We start from the raw sequence: 18,660 nt of genomic DNA, 5'->3' as shown, positions 1-18,660 counted from the left end.
TTACATAATATAATATGAATTTAGATAAATGAGGAAGTGATAAAGTTAGATGAGTTTATACGAGACCAATGTTCAATTTCGTTTATACGGGAGGTTTTTATAACAAAAAGAAATAGCGAAATTGCATTTGGCTTTTAATACTTAATTACATATTATTGAGTACACTATACATTTGTTTCATTGCTATAAAATGCTATCTATTCAAAACTCCGGTAGGCATTCCAAAAGAAAATTAATTACAAATCATTATTTAATTATACCTTTCGTTTTATAGAAAATTTCCTATATTCAAGATATTTCGCGTTTTATCATGATATTAAAGCAGTATCACTAAATGTATTATTTGGACATTTTTTTATTGTGATGATATAAGTTCTCCAAACACTTTGTAGATAGTGCTGTACTCTCGGTTACTGGAAAACAAAAAAAAAACAGTTATTAGTTTTGTTTATGTACTATATTTAACGGGTACCTATCGGTAGACTTCTTTTTTAAGAACTTACCAAAGAAGTAGTTCCGAAAAGCTTGTACCATCCAATGACTATGTTGGAAAGGTTTAGGTCATCGAGCATAATCTGGGCCACGCCCATGAACACTTTTTTGCCCTCAATACGCCCGTAGTCGCCCCATACAGTCACCTGCAAACAAAATAATGCGTCAACTTTGCAATAAATAGCGATGATTTTATTATAACGATTTTACTATAACGAATTTTCATGTTTTTGAAAGTAAAGTCATAATTGCCACCGTATTCATGTTATCGCAATTTAAACCCTACTTCTTCTTCTTCTTTTTTGGTTTATGGCGATGAACTTGCGTTTAATTTAAAGTTTAAACCCTAGTAATTAACCATTAAAAATGAGGGTTTTCGCGATTGAAAAATCCGCCAGATGGCAATACGTAGACGCGAGGTCCAAATGCTGCGTGATTGGTGGATTTTGACATATCTGTCAATGTCATGTCAAAAATAACCCTCATTGCGAGACGTAATTTTCGGGCCGATTTATGTCGGCGGACTCCCCATGAAAAATATGTGTTTTTTTAGATATGCGAATAAGTGCTTCATTATTGGTATTTTTTAATCAAAATAGCAGTTGGTCACTTTCGTTCTTTCTGAACTTTACAAAAACTATGAACACAAACTATATTATTGAAAAATCGCTCCTTTTACAACTACCTAAGGTGCGGCGTTTACCTTAGTGTTGTCTGTAAAGAACACTCACCTGCAAAACGCATCCCTTGAAGTTCTCTCTGAAGGTGAGCGTTTGCTGGTACAGTGGGTCGAGCGTTCTCCTCGCGGTGCTAGTCTTGGCCTTAGCCACGCAGCGCTTGCCGCTCACTAGATACACCTTGACGTACGGCGCCGGCAGAGTCCGGCTGCCTTGTCGCGCCTGTAAGCCTCTGGCGCGGATTACCTCCACCTAAAATGATAATGGCAAATTAATTGGGTAGTTACCAATAATACCTCTAATATGACATATAAATGCGCTGTCAAAACGCTATTCCCCTGTACGGTATAAGTCTATATCTGTGGTATAAGTAATGCTTATACCGCTCGCGAAGCTAAGATGTCACTTGTGCTTGTGATTAGTCAACTTGAATTTAAAAGTAACAGTATTTTCGCGCCGTGATATTGTTTTGTCATCATAAATTAAGTGTGCGCCCTTCGGGAACTGTTTATAGTCCTATAATATAAAATGACCCTCGGGAACACTGTAGCTTTCTATCTAAACAAATATTCTTATTTCAGGCAGGCAGTTGGGTCGTTATTCCAAAATTCATACAACATTAGTTGCGCTCCAATTTCTGCCAAAAAAATAACAATTTCCGTAACGATCCCGAGAAGTCGAGAACGCTATTGCCAAGTAGGTCACGCCTGTAATATTCATCCCATAATTCACATGGTTTAATCACGTCTAGACAGCCGAAAGTATTGCAAATCCAGCTTTAATGCTTACCTCAAGGAATCCTTTTTGATAACACATTGATAGTTGGACGTCTCCCAGAGTGGGCGCTCCAAGTAGCTGCCTGCCCACGAGTTGGCCCGGGCCCAGGCCGTCAATGAAGTCCGACAGACCCCCGCCGTCCGACGACCCCGACCCCCGCATGCCAGGGGACCATCTGCCAATTTTGGGGGTTCGATAATACCTACCAAAATCTCCAAATCTATTCATTACATAAACTTCACGATACATTATCACAACCCGGCTTTCAATCTACGATCGAATTGAATTCAAGGGATTTTACTGCATGCTAAATAACTTTATACATAAAAAGCGCTTTAACGTGTCCTTGATTACTACCTTCGTTGACTTTATATTTTGATAAGACACATTATCTAACACTGAGAACTTTAAATAGTGATTAATTGAAAGTGAATAAGTTACGTCTTAATGTTATGCATCGGGTTCAAGCTGAAGTTATGCTTTAAATAATTTCTACTATTTGAAAACTTATTTCTTTTAAAACAAAACTGATATTTAAAAATATATTTTCATAGTTCTTTTTGCTTTGTAACTCATAATGCGGTATGACCCAATGCATAACGGAAAGTAGCGAAAAAGATAGGATTTTTATGTCAGATACAACTTCTAAAGTAATCTATGGGTAGTTAAATGAAAATATTAATTCACCAGACATCTTCTCTCAACTACTAAAGGAGAATAGATTAGGTATAAATATTACAATATGACAACATTGATACAATAGTGAAGAAGAGGGCGGTAGTCTTTCGGATGCATCGAGTGATAAAAGTTAGGTAAAACGTGGAAATTAGGTAACTATGTATATAGAAAAATTTCAAGGCATCTAGTAGAATAAATTTTATAGGTGCTAAAGAATCACTATAGAATGGTTTGTTGCTAAGTTATAGAGGTCAAAGTTAGATCAATACAAACCTAATAGATGTTATAAATTATCCAGGTCAAGAGGGTATTAGATAGTCAATTATATTTTACGTGCTATGTTACAAATCATAGTTGTGGGGTCGGGTCATAATTAAAGTGGATATAATATTATACAATAGTTGTAGGCGTTGCACTATTTTAAAGTAAACGTAAGTTTTGCTCGGATATTTATTAAGTCAGAAATTATAGATTTTATTTATGGTGTAAAGTTACGTGCCTCTATGAATAATATCTTCCTAATTTTTGGAATTTTGTTTTATTTATTTCTCGTTGAATTTTACTACCAATAAAAAAAGATGATGTGATTGTCCAGTAAAACATGCATGGGTGTTGTGGCGGGTGTGTGTACGTTGAGACAAAATTCAGTATTTGTCATACGATTTAAAATAATAAAATAAGTGCAAACACTTTAAGGCTGTCAGGCAACATTTATCGTCCAATCACACTCGTGCATCATACTGTGAAGCATCCCGGCGTCGGCTATAGCACTCCGGTTCCATTTCGTATCGACAACCCGACTGAAAATAGAAATGTGGAAAACCACCGACATAATCTATCATCGAAAATAGTCTGAAGGAATCGAGAGAGTGCGTTGCCTATGCGAGAGAAGACTCGTGCGTGCTGAACAGAAAATAGAATGAAGTGAAAACACCAATAAATACCGGCATCATGCGTTTGTACAAGACGAGAGGCACACAGAGAGGGGCAGAGTAGAAGACGCGAGCAACATCGATGCACACATACAAGAATCGAGTTCGGCGAGCACTCGGCGGTCTGCAGCGCAAACGAGCGGAAGAGCGAGCGACTTACGAGGATCCTTCCGAGCTAGATATGGAGACGAGGCTCGCGGCGCACACCTCGTGCGAGCGCTGGAACGTCGTGGTGGCGGGCCCCGACCGCTTGCGCCGCGCGCCGCCCGCCTCCGCGCGGCCCGCGCGCGCTGCCTCACCAACACACGTCAGTGGCTCAGTGCCGCGCCGGCCGCCCCGCCACCGCGAGCGGCCGATGCGGCATATCGCTTAACTCATTAACTAAACTTAAACTCTTACTGGCGTCAGTGATAGCGAATACACTATTCATTATTTACAGTGGATGATGTAGCGTCGTTTTCAAATCCATATTTTACTAGACGGCTAGAACTAGTTTCGTCTTTGTTCGCTCTTTGAAAGCATTTACATTTACCAGTTAAAGCACTACGTTAACTAATTCCACAAAAGCGACATCGCACATTCCTCTAAAGTTGTCGTGTTGTCTTGGACATGCTGTGTATCGAGTACACAACTTGGCATTAGTCAGTTTTGTCAGCGGACCGCGATCGGATTGTCGAGTTAAGACGCGCGTCGCGAGAGCTACCGCCGCCCGAGGCACTATTGTGTCAATGTCGCCGGCTGACGCCGCGAACCTGTCGTCGTCGTTCTCGCTGGAGGCGGAGGAGGCGCGCGACACCCCGCCGGCGCCGCGCATTTCGCCGGGCACCACCTCCTCGCTGCGTTGTACCGTAAACGAATTTTTCCCACGTTTACCGAAACCTAACCTCCGTTTTCGTCCTGTCGATCATTTTATTAATACACAAACATAAGTTATATACTTCTAACGGAAGCCAGCCTTTTTGCAATTCAGTAAATTTCGTTGCAGAAAGACTGACCGGGAGTGTGGGGTGGTGCGAGTAGATGATGGTGTGGGATGCAATAAGAATCACCTGTAGCTGACAGCTGGGACGTCGAGTTACTCTTCTTGCCCATCCCGGGACCGAAGTAGTCTCGTGGTTCAGCCTTCAGCAGCACGTCATCGCTGACCGGTTCCAGTTCACCGGCTCCGCCCAGAGCCGTGTCGCTGAGACTTCCATCTTGATGTGGAAGAAAACATCAGTTAATTGCTATTAACCTTTGCGTCCTGCAAATTCCTGAAATATAAGTGTTATTTACCTGCTTTTTCATCTGGAGGTACGTCAGCGTTGCTCAGGCTGCGCGTGAACTGGCCGCGCCGGGACTCGCGGCGCTCCAGCGGCTGCGGCTGGTTGTTGCCGCGCCCGTTGTCGCGCCCGCCATAGTCGTTGCTGCGTTTCGATCCCCGGCGTGACGCAGGTTTCCCCCGTTGTTTTTTCGCCGCAGCCGATTGTGTTTTGTTGTGTTCCGCGTTGACCCGGTCGCAGATGCGTTGCGCCACGGATTGCGCAGTTGGCGTTTCAGTGGCGGCGGGCGGTTGATCCGGCGAGTGCGATAGCGGCGCCGCGATATGTGAGTCGTGATGGATGTCATCGAGTGGCAGGTGTGAGGCGACAGGAGTGAGCACGCGACGGGGCGAGCCGAGGTTTGGAGGAGAAAGAGCAATAAACATAGTATTAGCCATCATACTTATTTCATGATCTAAATGGTCAGTAGATGCTAAAGAATGAGATCGGGTACGAGCTTTCTTAATAATAGATGGTAAAGGTTTTATTGAAGGTAAGTCAAAGCTACATTGCGGAAACAAAGAAGAAGGCGAGCAGTATTCTTGGAAAGTTGGTATTTCATTAATGCTAACGTTGCCATGTTTTTTGTTAGATTTATCTGTGTGGTCTACGGATTCTGAAATACTGAATGATGTAATACTCATTTTTTTAAAAAGACCTCGTATGTCTTCTGGCGTTGTTAGACTTTCAGGTGAAGATTTTAACATTACTAAGGAATCCGAATGACGTCGACGTTTGCTGGTTGTATCTTTTGCTTTTGCGTCTTTTTTATTGGTTACTTTATGAACAGTATTACATTCAGAATTATTTTGGTTGGCATTATTTTCGGAAATTCTTTTTGGCGTCAATAATTTAGGCACACATTTAGGTTCATCACCAACTGGTATATCTAATGATTGTGACTGCATTGAAACTTTTGGCTCGTAGCTAGACCTTAAATCAAGGGAGAGAATTTTCTTTCGATTATTGTTTGCCATGATGCTGGACATTGAAGACCTACGATTTCTACTTCCTAAGTCATATCCAAAATCGCATTTATCCGCTTTAGCGTTTTCGAAACTATTTTGTTTCTCAATACTAACATGGATAGTAGTTTCAGCTTCGCTGCCATCGCTATCATAACCATGATATTTGGTAGTTTCTTCGTTTTGTGTTACGTGTTCGAAACTACTCCCAGCTGCGACGAAATTATTAAATTTATCGCATCTAATATTATCTACAGTCACCGCTGGTATATCAGGTAGAGATCTAATCCGATCATTTTGTAACTGCTGAATATTTGGCAATCTTCTTCGTTTTAGTTCTTTTGAATTTTGCGCTTGATAGTGATAACAATCTAATGACATCGGACGCATAGAATGCCAAGGTATCGGCTCCTGTCTGGGTTGGAAGTTCCTTCTGAGCTGGTTCACTTGCGCTCTAGGCGGCATGGGTTGACTGTAGTGCGTCAAATTCATCGGTACGGCCTTCCTCTGTTCCCTGTTCACGGTCACGCTAGAAACGTTATGTGTATGTTTAATCGAGCGAGGTAAAGCTATTTGGAATATGTAGTCTTTTCGGTTTTCTGTTATTTTGTATGTGTCGACGCGAACGGGGTATTCGGGGCAGCTGTGACTTCGTTCGTAAGCGTGGCGATAGGGGTAGTCTCTAGTGGAGCCGGCCGAGCGGCTCCGGGCTAGTAAGCGGCGCAGGCGGCGAGAGGGGCGGGCGCGGTGCGGGAGCGGGACGGGTGCGGGGTCCCCGCGGGGCCGCAGCCGCCGCCGCACCGCGCGCTCCGCATTCGCCGGTATGCACACGTACGGCAGAAGACGGCGAGGGAGCCGCTCGCAGCGATAGTGATTAGGGACAGGGGTAGCGCTATCGCAAGAGGAAGATGTACTGTTCGGAGGAAGTATTCGTCGCCGGCTGCAAAACGGGAACGAGTATTGAGTTCTGCAGTCTTGAGGCCTACTCCTTTGTGGATATTCTCAGGGAATTCGAACTGGAGACGCTTTTTTGAAGCATTCGAATTCCAGTTCACATTATGGCTGGCTCTAAATGCTACTTCATTTAATGTCATCGATTCGATGACCATAGACTAAAAAACTATTTCAGTGAAATAAGTGAATTTAATTTAATTTAATTGAACTCAAATACTAAAATTGGAATGCCTCAAGAAACGTCTTCGGAACCGGCTATAGGAGCTGGTACCTGAGCATTCGCGTGGGTCGCGGCCTCTCGGACTGCGTGCTGAAGGCGCTGGAGGTGACCGAGGCCACGGACTCGAGGTCGGAGTCGGCGGCGGCGGCGTCCGGCGAGAGGCGGCGGCGCGGCGGCGCCCAGCCCGTGCCCCCGCGCGCGGCCAGCTCGGAGTCTGATAGGCCCGCGTAGTGCCGCTCCCAACCTACACCGAAAGGTAAATAATTGTATTGCTGTATTGTGACCACACAAAAATTCATTCCACTACTCTGCTATTCAGTACTTGTCTACGAAATTGCAGCTTTGTACTTATATATTTTTAGGAATAAGCATATAACTTGTACTTATATTATTAATTTATTATGCATTAATATTGGGTAATCGTTTTTAAAATCCTTTTGTTTACTTTAAAGATCTTTCACACTACAAAAAATTAAATAGTAGGAAATATGAACGCTAGAATTATTGAGAAATTTCAGCAATTTCATAGACATGCCTGCCTACCACCTATTTTTTTGCACTAATTCACTAATATGTGATGAAAGCTAAATGATTTTTGATTAGTTATGTTGGACCTGTCGCTCTCTTATCGTTTTTGAAGAAAACGAATTGCGTGGTATTGTGATCAGTGCGTTTACTACGCTAGCCGATTAACGAATATTTGTATGTTACAAGATCACAAAGTGAGTGAACAAGGCACTGGGCAGGGTGTGCGTGTATTGACCTTGCGGCGTGCTGCGGTAGGTGAGTGTGGCGCCAATGTGATGCGGGGCGATCCACTTACGTTCCTCCAGGTCCGCAGACACTTGCGCCCGCACTGCCCTCTGGCCACTCTACACAACCAAACAAGAAATCAATCAGATCATCTTCACCGAAACCAATCACTTGTGCTTAAATTGGAACGTACCTGGTGGGGAATTTGCGGCAGCTGGCGCTTCTTGGGGCTAGTGGTGGGCGTGGCCGTGGCCGAGCGCGACTGGAAGCGCGGCGCGTACGCGTGCGTCGGCAGCCGCGACACGTCGCCTCTATCCTCGCCTACTGAAATATTACCAGTTGTGCTGTGCCCGCGAATTGAGACATGGCATCCGATGATATTCAAGTAAAACGGACGATATGAAGTATGAAGTGTTACGTCAGAAAAGATACGAAAACTGGGACAGTCCGTTTTAATTCAAGTAGAAATTATCAGTTTCAAAACATCATGCAGTCGTTGAAATCTTATGAGATGGAATCATGATTGTGTACACGGCGTCCACGAGAAAAGTCGCAACGTGGACGCGGCGTACGTTACATACGACCAAGTGACAGCGTGCACTTATCAGGTAGAAGGACAAGGTCAGCGGAAGATGCGTGAAATAAAAGATAAAGTGGAATAAGAGCGAGGAAGTCAAAACAGTAAGTTGCAGTAAAGTGGTGATGAGCGGACGCAACGAGAGAACGTGCGTTTCTCGATGGAAGTGTTCCGTGCGGGGTTCGGTCCCGCTTTGATCGACATCCACGGACCAATCGGATTGTGTGGTTCGGCAGAGGGTATTTCGGATGCCGGTGATCTCGATTGGTGAGTAGAGTCGAGTCGGCGCCGAGTGCGGCACCTGAGTATCGCCAGGGGTCGCGGTCCGCGGGCGGCGACAGCGAGCGGCGCGGCGACTTGCTGCGCGCGCGCTGCGGCCGCGCCACGCCCGCCGCCGACTGCGAGCGCGCCACGCTGTAGCCCGCGCTCTGTGTGTACACACGCAAACTCACTCAGGGAGTCGATTCTTGAACGTCACCTTTACCACTCTAACTTTCTAGTTTTTTAAATATTCATTATCGAATACTAGGAAACGATGGGATCAGTTGAACTCTATAAAGTGTCATAATTATGACTAGGTTAGGTACTAAAATGCTTCCGTTTTTTTTAACTTTTTCTATTATTTCAAAATAATGATTTAATGAACTCAAAAATCGACTCTGAATTTTAATAATTTTCAATTTTTTGCACATACCCTTTCTCTGGACATTCCAGCGGCGCGCACACGACCCGCCGGTGACATGTCTCGTCGATTATTACGATTTCCGTCCATGTCCATTCGCTGTGAAAAATAATTATATTAGGAACACATCCGTACGCGTTCATAAAAATACACAACATATTGAATTCAAAGTATTTGTACTTACTACTCTCAAGTCAAGAAGAGATCGGATTTTACATTGACCTTCATAAAGCTGATGACTGATCTGAACATTTCATGTGACGTAATACAACGAGCATGTACCTCATCGGATTACTCGTATGTTGAAATCGAGAACAATCCTATTCTACCCAGAGCTAGCGGCAAGCAGATCGATGGGTTAGTAGTTAGGTACAGACGGATCCAATTGACACTATGTTGCTTTACGTTCAAATGATCAGGATCAGTCACCAGCTTATGAACTCGATCTTCTGACAACCGAAATGGAGTTGGTACCTCGTGAGTGGGCGGCGGGCTGGAGCTAGAAGCGAGACTGGAGAGTGAGTGGTGTCGGCGGAGGTCACACTCGCTGGGCGTGTCCGAGTCGGACAGTCGCGACGTGGACGTAGAGGGGGGTGACAGGTGCTCTCCGTCCGCCTCCTCCTCGCGGTATCTCTGTAAAGCAAGTAAGCTATTGCACTTACCTTTCTAACATATGCTTGAGCTGAAGTTAAGGGTAATACTTACACTAAAACTCGCAGTCTCTTCGTGAGGCTTCAGCGTGTACCAGTTCGGTTCATGGTTCATCACAATGTTATCGAGGTCGAGCAAGACTTCGCCGAGAAAATCGTTTGGGCCGTAACGATTTAAATCCCAGACGGTGACCTGAGAAAAAGGGACAAAGTCAATATCACCACACCATCCATATGTGCAAAATAAGAACAAGACTGTTAGTAAGGTACCTCTAAAGTTCGTTTTTTGATGTCAGTGATTCTGATGCCGCAGTACACGAAAGTTTGGTTCCATCGTGGTTCCAGGGTATTGGCCAGAGTCTTTGTTCTGCGTTTGCTCTTTTCGCTCTTGTCCGGCAGAAGGAATATCTTCGCGTAAGGACACCGAGGAGAGCCGTCTGCTCTGGGCGTGAGACCGCTCGCTGAGACCACCGTGACCAGCAGCTGAAGAGCACTGATGTCGAAGTATATCTTCAGCTGTGGAAATAGGCGATATTTACTAAAACTATAAGTAGGTAGTAGGTATTGCATACCTACCAATGGGGATGATGAAAAGTTGCTAAATCCGATGAGGTTTTGAGGTTCAGAAACTATCCGAACACAGTCATAATATGATGCAATCGGCTTTGATGTCAGAAAATATCATATAATATCAAAGATGACAATAGCAGCTGCGAGCGAAGATGTCTTAATGCAAAGTTATTTTTGGCTGATCATTTAATTAGTTCTCATTATTTTTACATACCTGTATGCGCCCTGCCACGTTAGCGTTGTGATGATTGTGCCTCGGGCGTCTACGCGCGTGCACGTCGGGAGAGCCAGGAGACGTGACAAGAACACTCGGCTTTTCGCACCCGCCCATCACTTCCGTGTATACCTCTGCATACAAAACAGAACAGCTGTAGTTGCGAGTATATAAAATATGGCCTCGTATTGAAAAAAAGACTGCTAGATATAAGAATGATGCTAAATATGGGAAACGGCAAAATTTCTGCATTGGTATGCTGAAGTTATTGTCAAGATGGAAAAGAAAATTATAATTAATTACATAATATTATCAAACAAGAAATATTATGTGATGCGTTTTTGCTATTTTCTATGTGAAATATAAGAACAGTATAATATACGAACCTAAATTACCTTTATGAGTCCTCCAAGGCTGTGCCGAAGATCGAGAAGAAGCTAGCGGGCGCGACACCACCAACTCTACATGCGAATCGTGCTTGCTGTCTGCCACCACCGCCGCGACCTCCTCGGCGCTACGACCTTGAAGAGGTACTCCATTCCATTGTAAAACTTCATCTCCTGGCACAAATAAAATGAATGGATTTATTATTTTATTTCTTTGAAAATATTCTAATGGCGAACGTGCGGTTGAATCAACTTACCTATCCTAAGTTGTCCTTCTAAGTCAGCTATAGAACCCTTCTTGACCTTTTCAACTACAGCTCCTCGCATCCCATCGGGCAGCAGTTTCCCTCCAACGACTTTGAGCCCTAGTATAGCAGCGGAGGAGTGGGAACTACCTTCCACCACGCTTTTGCGTAACACCATGTGCCCAATCATTCGGCTGCCGTCGGCTGACACCTGCCAGCTTTGCGGGAACTGTTCACACCAACGTCAACACTTTATAGTGAAATGCAAATATTTGCTAAAATTCAAAAGAACGAATTATTTTTTGAATAATTATGTCAATAGATAATTTAAGACAGAAGAAGAGTTTTCGAAATTTTACTCAGCAATTTGGCGAGGGGTGTACGGCAAAATACGAAGGTGCACATTCAGTCAGAAGTTAACCGTTGCATGCCCGTCAATGCAATCATGCGACAGCCAAACACATAGACCACAACCCGTTTATACAATCAACTATCTACATTGAAATGTATTTATGAATGCGCTTTTAGTTGCCCCATAATATTGTTTTGTTTAGATTGGTGGATTTATCGAATGTTTTCTACAGCGGCTGTTGCAAAAAAGTCTTTGACTAGGGAATAATGATGTGTACCTTAGGGCAATCGCCTCTGTTTGAATCTTCACTCGATGTGAAGGTGCTAGAGGTATCGATGCCCGAGTCTTTGGTTGCAGAATCTTGGCTGGTTTGTCGTTCAGATTCCCAGCGAAGAGAGGCCCAGTCCTGGGGCGCGCCGGAGGCGTCTCGACCGCCTCTGGGGAAGGTGGCTGCACCTTCGTGCCCATCAAAGCGTACAGTCTTTTTTCTCCTCTCAGTGAAGCGTCTGTTGTCGGAAGAATCCTCCCACAAGTAGGCACTCTTATATACAGCTCTGTCAGGGCGCGGGCCCTCGTCCGGCGCGTACGGGCGCAGGTACGCGCCCTCGCCGTCGTCGCGCGCGCGCCAGCGGCAGTCCGTCACGGAGTCGAAGCTGCGGCCGCCGGCCGGCGCCGCGCGCGCCGCGTCAAACCCGCGCGCCTCTGCCTCGTAAGCGCCCGGCGAATGGTTAGTCAAATTGTAATAATTGTTGACAGCCACGCTCGTGCTGCGCAGGTGGGGATGCCGGAGAGACCCGCACGCCTCAAGTTGTCCTAAGAATTATATGGCATCAATAGCGACCAGTCTTACAACGTCTGCATCCGTAGAACGACTTACGCACCCGTACGCGCCCGGAACCGATATATCGAAGAAGAGAGAAGGAACTTCTTACTCCAGCACCGATGGTTGTTAAACGTGTTTTTAGTTTTTGTTATTTTATTTTGTAGGATGACATTGAGTGTTGTTTTGTAATCACAATGATAGCACCCGATGCCTCGCCCTCCAGATGAAAAACAAATAAATTGAAAGCAGTGATCACGCACAAGCGGAAAGAACGTGTGTCAACTTATCCAAGTCCTACAAAACAACAATCAAACAAAGAACACCTTCACAAGATCTAACGGATTTTTATAGAAAAGGTATGAAGTACACTTCTTTTCGCCCAGGCATGCGACTTTTGCTTGAACCACAGATGCATATTAAATTACAATTGTAAGTAGGTTATTAGTAAGTTCTTACTTTACTGTGAATCTGAATTGATTCAGATTCGTAAAATGTTTGACAGTGTATGGTTCAAACAATTAAAAACAGTACATATAGGATGAAGAAATACATTTACTGTTTTAATGTTCTTTAATCTTGATAAAAAAATGGTGATAAGGCTCGTCCCCAGTTGAAACATGTAAATGTATCTCTTTAGAAAATGATGGTAAGTATTTGAAAGATAGATTGAAACAGCCATCACATTTGGTCGACCAGAGGAAAAAGTACATTTGTGAAAACATTAACGAATATCGAGACATCTAAATTCAGCAATATAATACAACGCATATATTCCCGAAAATCACGCCCTCACCGATAAAAACTTTTTCATTTTCTCGTTTAACATCGCCTGACGCTGGCTCCTGGAGCTCTCGGAGCTGCTCCTATCTCTATTACCTGCAACAGTGGGAGGAGGTCGTGAGGCCGCTCCGAGGGCCAGCTCGCGCGTGGCTACCGGGCGCGTATATGGGCACACAAGACGCCCGCGGCGGCACACATTGCATACAAGTGGTAAACAATCACAAACAAGGCTTCAAAGCTAGCACAATCACTTGTGCGAGATTTGATGCTCATCATAACCCGTCAACAGCTGTCATTGTCTGTAAAGAAACGGTTGGTTGAATCGAAGACGTGTTTCTTGAATCGTAGGAGGAAGTCGATGTTACGATGAAACATAGGTAAACTACGAGTACATGAGAGTAGACATGATGGGTACACATAGAGATAAGTTTAGGTGCTCAACACTATCCACTTCTGTGAAAAATGTTATTAAATAACTTAAACATAATTATTTACCTGAAACTATTCTAGGTACTTAAAAATTATTTAATACCTCGCACGGAACACCTTAACTTTATCGTTGTGAATATGATCCGGACGCAATGTGTTATGATAACATTTACTTATATTTTCTGTATTGTTGTCTGTATGTTTTATGTAGTGTTGTGTATGTATTAGGGGTGACAAACAAAATTAGCTCGGGTTGAAAGGATTCGGTTGTGACGAGGGTTGCGGGAGTGGGTAGTTGGCGACAGAACAGCGTGCATACTTACCGCGGTCGCGATATTCGTCGTTCTCGTCAGAGACGCACTCGGGAACCTCGTCGTCGGATGACGAGGACCGCGGGGGCATCGGCGGGTGCGATCCCGGGTGAGGCAGAAGGTGCGAAGGCGGGTGTTGCATAGACTCCTCTACCCCGTACGCTGCCTTCTGCCGCGGGTGCACGAGGTGCGGATGCGTGCGGGCCAAACCTTCCAGCTCCCCGTAGCAGCGCGGCTCCTGCTGACTGTATTGCCGGCGCAGAGCGCTGCCTGATCTTTGTAAGGGATGGTTCTCTTTCTCCGCTGCACTGTGAGCTCGTTCTAGCTTTGGTCTCTTATCCAGGGAAGCGTCGGCCTGAGGCGGTAATCCGCGCAAATCCGATTCCATGCGCCATAACATGGGATCTTGGCCGGTGTTTTTGTTTATCCATTGTCCAGTTTTAGATAAGAGTTCTTGTTTCTTGCGGCATAGAATGCAGACCCATATAACCTGTAATGTTTCCAGTGTTTTGTAACGTGACTGTGACGAAAGACTTGCAGTTTTAGCCGTTTCAACTAAAATTATGTTTACCTTATTAGAGCGTAATGTGACTTTGCCGCCGCAACGCGCGCAACACCTCACTCTGCAGTAGTGGCACGAGTGCCCCACTCCGTCAGCGAACTTGGTCTTGAGACAGATGTGGCAGGTGGCTGCTAATTCCACTCCGGCCGCGCGTTGCATCTCATTCCTGGTGCGGATTGTTTGCTCCAACACGGCAACTTCATCTTGCTTGCGTCTGATGATCAAACGTGAATATTTAAACATTTTTAGTCAAACTCTACTCAAAGTCATAAAACGTTATGTTCGTTACAAAAGTTATAGACAGACATGGGAAGCTTTCGATTTTAAAGTTTTATTCTGATTCAGCCTGTGGTTTACAGTGGAGACGTGATAAGAATGAGTAGGCGGGACAAGTCAATTAATCGGGGATGTCTATCGAGGTGGATCGCTGTTGGATTCCCTCGGGCTCGCCTGCATGGCCCTCTACGTGCTCTGAATTGTATCAGACACAGGCACGTACTTGTTCTTTACTTTCATGAAGTATGTTGTACCTTTTTTGCGTGGGAGTACAATTTGATCGAAGAGAGCTGACGCGAAAATACTGAATGAACTTAACTTTTCTGGGTCAACTATTCCCTGTGGTCAATCGGTGGTAAAAGCTAGACGCGTTAAAAAACCAACTAAGTAAGTCTAGGTTTGATACCAAAGTTCTTGAATGAAAACAGATCTACCTAGTATTTTTAATTAATTTCTAAACTTTAACTTAACTTATGCTTCTTTTACTAAGCTTAAGTGAATTCATGATCATATTAAATGATTCAATCTCGTCTAATTTGATTTGGCTTTTATTATTTGCCAGAAAACTGCGTCAAAACATTGATTTTGTTTTTAATGTAGCTTTGTTACTCGTGCTTGTTTCATTCTGTATGTAATAATGCTGTAAAGTCTTTTGTGGTGACGCTTAACAGGCACATAAAATATTTTAGTATAGCTGCTAGTAAAGCAGACTATACATAAAACCACCTAAAATACCACAATATGATGTGCCATTCCTGCATAGACGCCCGATTTTTTTGATGCTTCATTGCTCACAAGATTGACATTCGCGTATTCTTCAAATACAGCCCTATTTTTTATGCCTCATGCTTATGATACATAAGATTTCTGTCCACACTAAACTTCACTTCCAGTCAGTCTTCACTTTAAAGCACTTAGAAGATTACGGATAATTCCAGTCGCGTAAACATTTAAGTTGATAGCTCTATTAAGGTGGTCATGCAATCGCAACAAACTACCATCAAGATTTGAGTCTGTAGTCGGTAAAAAACATTGGCAACCCTTACAGATAAGGGTCATCAGAGAGATCCATAGATATAGCACCGGCAACCCGCGGTATCTTCTTTATGAATCTCTACATTTTGCTGGTTAACTTTACAAAAAAGATCACGAACTATATCTACAACGAAAACGTAACAATTCATTTATTTATTGACATTGTTAAAAATAACAAGTGAGAGTTTCCTTTTCCTCTGCAATATCCGATGTTCAGTTATCTTTCACGTGTACGGAATTTGAAAATTGAGGCTTTGTTGTAATTTGTGACTACTGATTGTATTTTATCAATCGAGATTTTTTGGTTTTAAATTGGAGATAATAATAAAATCTAAGTTCTTTATCATATGTATAGGTACTGAACAAGTATTAAATGGCACTGGTAGAGTTGAAGATTTAGACCACCAGACTTCACATTCAGTTCATTTAGATCCCGATAAAATTGATTATTTTATTTTTTCGTAATAATAAGCAGTAGATATCTTCAATGTATCCGAGATAAATTTGAAAAATGCAATGCGCTACATTACAAAAACATCCAGAAACTGAAGTGCTCTACCACCAAATTCTTGTTTCTTTTCTTATTTCTCCGAGGTATCCGACTACCGTAACTTACTAAAAATATCTATCTGCCTACTAATTTAATGTGAATATGGAACGGAAGACGTTTTAGCACCAGTCACAACTTCGCAAGTTGCGTATTTTCTTTATAGGTCAAAAGTAGGTCAGTTAAAATATTATGCAGAATTGTTAAAGTTTAAGCTCGAAACTGAAACGGCTTGTCATGCTGAAGATACTTTTCAAAATTAGTCTTACAAATTATTTAAGCAAGAAATTAATAAGTACTTACATCAGAGCACAACCCAACTGAATTTAAGATTCACTTCTTGAATAGTTAAAAAAAATTGAAGTGGTTTTCACGAAAGTAATAAAGACGATTATGTATGACTCAGCACAAAGACACAAAGGGTTCCTAATTGAATTAATGTACTAAGCTATTATTTTCGCTACGGTAGTGCAGTGATGCGTCACATTACATCTACTGCATGTTCAATGCGACACTCGGCCGTTAGAACTAACTTGAATCCACCAACTCGGGATTCATATGCAAAGACAAGGGAAATTAAAATCAATAACAAACTCCTATAACAGAAACACTTCCTTTAGCTGAAACACTAATTTCGTTATGGCGTAATAGAGATTATAGATCGCGCAGAAGGAGAGACTGTATTTACGTACCTACGTCAATATCTGTACAAGTTATGGTTAAGTAAGCACAAGCTCCGCATAGACTAACGACAAGTGGGAAGAGCGGCCATTATTGATGTGTCAGAGTATGTCGTTGAAAATTGCTGAATCGTCCTAGGCGGACTGAACAACAGACGAAAACAACACTTTCACATAATATGCTTGCTTAGGGTTGGTCTAAGTTTGGAAGAAATGGGGAGATGGCAGGAAGTCGGGTTGCGGGGGCGGCGGGGCGTGGGTGCGGGGCACACCTCATGATCTCGTGTTCGCGCTGCTCCTCTTGTCGCTGGCGCATCATGACGCCCTCGATGATGGCGCGCTCCTCGGGGGTGAGGTGCGACAGGTCCGGCATGTCGGCCATGGCGGGCGGCGGCGCCGCGAGCGGTGCGCGGGCCCGCCGCGTGCTGCGGTGCTGTGCCCGCGGCGCGACGCTTTGCGCGCCACTCCGTCCGGAGGTTTATTTAATAATGCCGTACGGGCCAATGGCGCTCGCCCGTCCACTGACGTCAGAACGCCTATCGATCGCGACGCCCGGCGGCGGCGCGCTGTCCTGCCCAAAGCGCCGTCGCGCTCCGCTCCACATCGGGATTGCGCGCGCATAACATGTAATCATATTTAGAGTAAACACAGCACTAATACTTGCAACCATCTGTCATATATTGAATCCAGTAATATTCTCTCTGTAGATAACCCGAATTTTATTACTAGAGTACCAAATTAGGGCGCATGTAGGATCCTCTACCACCACTAAGTAGGCACAATAAGGATTTTCCTTTAGGCTGCTAAACACTCTACATCTATGTTTATTGATTACCACCATTTTTTGCATAAAGCTCATGTAAAATTTCATAAATTATGTCGCCTAAACACAAAGTTTCAATGTTCGGGCTTTTGAAATACCTACTTGAAAAACTTTTAGTGAGTGAGCTTTAGGAGTGAGAGCATATTAAAAGTAGCAGAATTAAACTTTTTTTGTTCGTAGGAACTTGAAATCTAAATAGCCGCGAAAAGTTTGTAACTTGCAAAAATTTGTTTCAACTGTTCCAAATCCCATTTGGACTGTAGGTGGATCACAATATCTTAAGCGGAAAACGCACCATGTCGTGTAACCCGCGTACTTACATAAGTAAAGCACTCTAGCTATAAAAGCCAATAAGTATTTAGGGAGGTATGTCTTTACGCCATAGCTTCTTCCTTCTCTCCTGAATTTTTGTACAATCAATGGTGTCAATAATACAGTTTGTGAATTTATTCAATGTTTTTATTCGTTCAGGTCACTTAAAGTTCGTTTTTTTTTTACAATTTAAATTTCTAAATCTCCGAAATCAATCGCAGTCGAGAGGTGGTGGTTCACATTCGCCAGGAAGATGGTTGACATGTTCGTTGTGAAACAGCGTTTGGACGCCGTCTCCCCAAGGGTATTTCTTCGTGCGTATGCGCATAAATTCGAAATCTCGACAGGGCCCTTTATGCGGTGGTTCCTGGCCCAAAGCACGTATGGCTTGGACGATGATTAGTGGAAAGCACACAAAGATCGCCAAGAATCTGTATCTCTTCCAGGTGTCCTTGCCGTGATGAAAGCGCGGGACACAAGGGTTGGGTGGAATGGGGCCAGGCTTGCAGTCAGCGGGCGGGCAAATACGCCGGCCCGCACCCTTGCCTGAGCCACCACAAGGTGGCTGCCTCGGTGGGCAGCAGAGACTGTAGCTCCTTACTCCAAAATTGGAATTAACGCCTGTTCTATAATGCATCATTTGTGTTTGATTATTAT

At 43.7% G+C, this 18,660-nt stretch overlaps 1 protein-coding gene across 1 annotated transcript; it reads right to left on the bottom strand.

Annotated features, from left to right (window-relative positions):
- Positions 1-117: 117 nt before the first annotated feature.
- Positions 118-17,275, bottom strand: LOC135078465 (regulating synaptic membrane exocytosis protein 2). The gene is made up of 22 exons (XM_063973015.1): positions 17,141-17,275; positions 14,340-14,544; positions 13,781-14,258; positions 11,703-12,238; positions 11,086-11,302; positions 10,829-11,002; positions 10,443-10,576; positions 9,929-10,174; positions 9,714-9,851; positions 9,483-9,641; positions 9,021-9,107; positions 8,331-8,754; positions 7,943-8,073; positions 7,760-7,868; positions 7,048-7,240; positions 4,832-6,762; positions 4,606-4,752; positions 4,309-4,453; positions 1,959-2,121; positions 1,224-1,421; positions 504-638; positions 118-413 (listed from the first exon to the last, which is right to left on the bottom strand). Exons 1-22 carry the CDS (start codon positions 17,248-17,250, stop codon positions 411-413), a joined length of 6,063 nt encoding a protein of 2,020 aa, XP_063829085.1. The 5' UTR covers positions 17,251-17,275; the 3' UTR covers positions 118-410.
- Between the last annotated feature and the right edge of the window lie 1,385 nt (positions 17,276-18,660).

The sequence above is a fragment of the Ostrinia nubilalis genome, chromosome 2 (genome assembly GCF_963855985.1).
Source record: "Ostrinia nubilalis chromosome 2, ilOstNubi1.1, whole genome shotgun sequence".
NCBI classification, from domain to species: domain Eukaryota; kingdom Metazoa; phylum Arthropoda; class Insecta; order Lepidoptera; family Crambidae; genus Ostrinia; species Ostrinia nubilalis.
The sequence above is the reverse complement of the archived record's forward strand: the minus strand, read 5'-3'. Positions and strand labels throughout refer to the sequence as shown.

Bases quoted from the DNA above. Each gene is read 5' to 3' on its own strand.
- LOC135078465 (XM_063973015.1), bottom strand. From the start codon at position 17,250: ATGGCCGACATGCCGGACCTGTCGCACCTCACCCCCGAGGAGCGCGCC. The intron at 9,642-9,713 runs GTAAGTATTACC...CTTGCTTTACAG, and splicing joins AAGAGACTGCGAGTTTTAGT to AGATACCGCGAGGAGGAGGC. The intron at 639-1,223 runs GTGAGTGTTCTT...TTTTGTTTGCAG, and splicing joins TCAAGGGATGCGTTTTGCAG to GTGACTGTATGGGGCGACTA.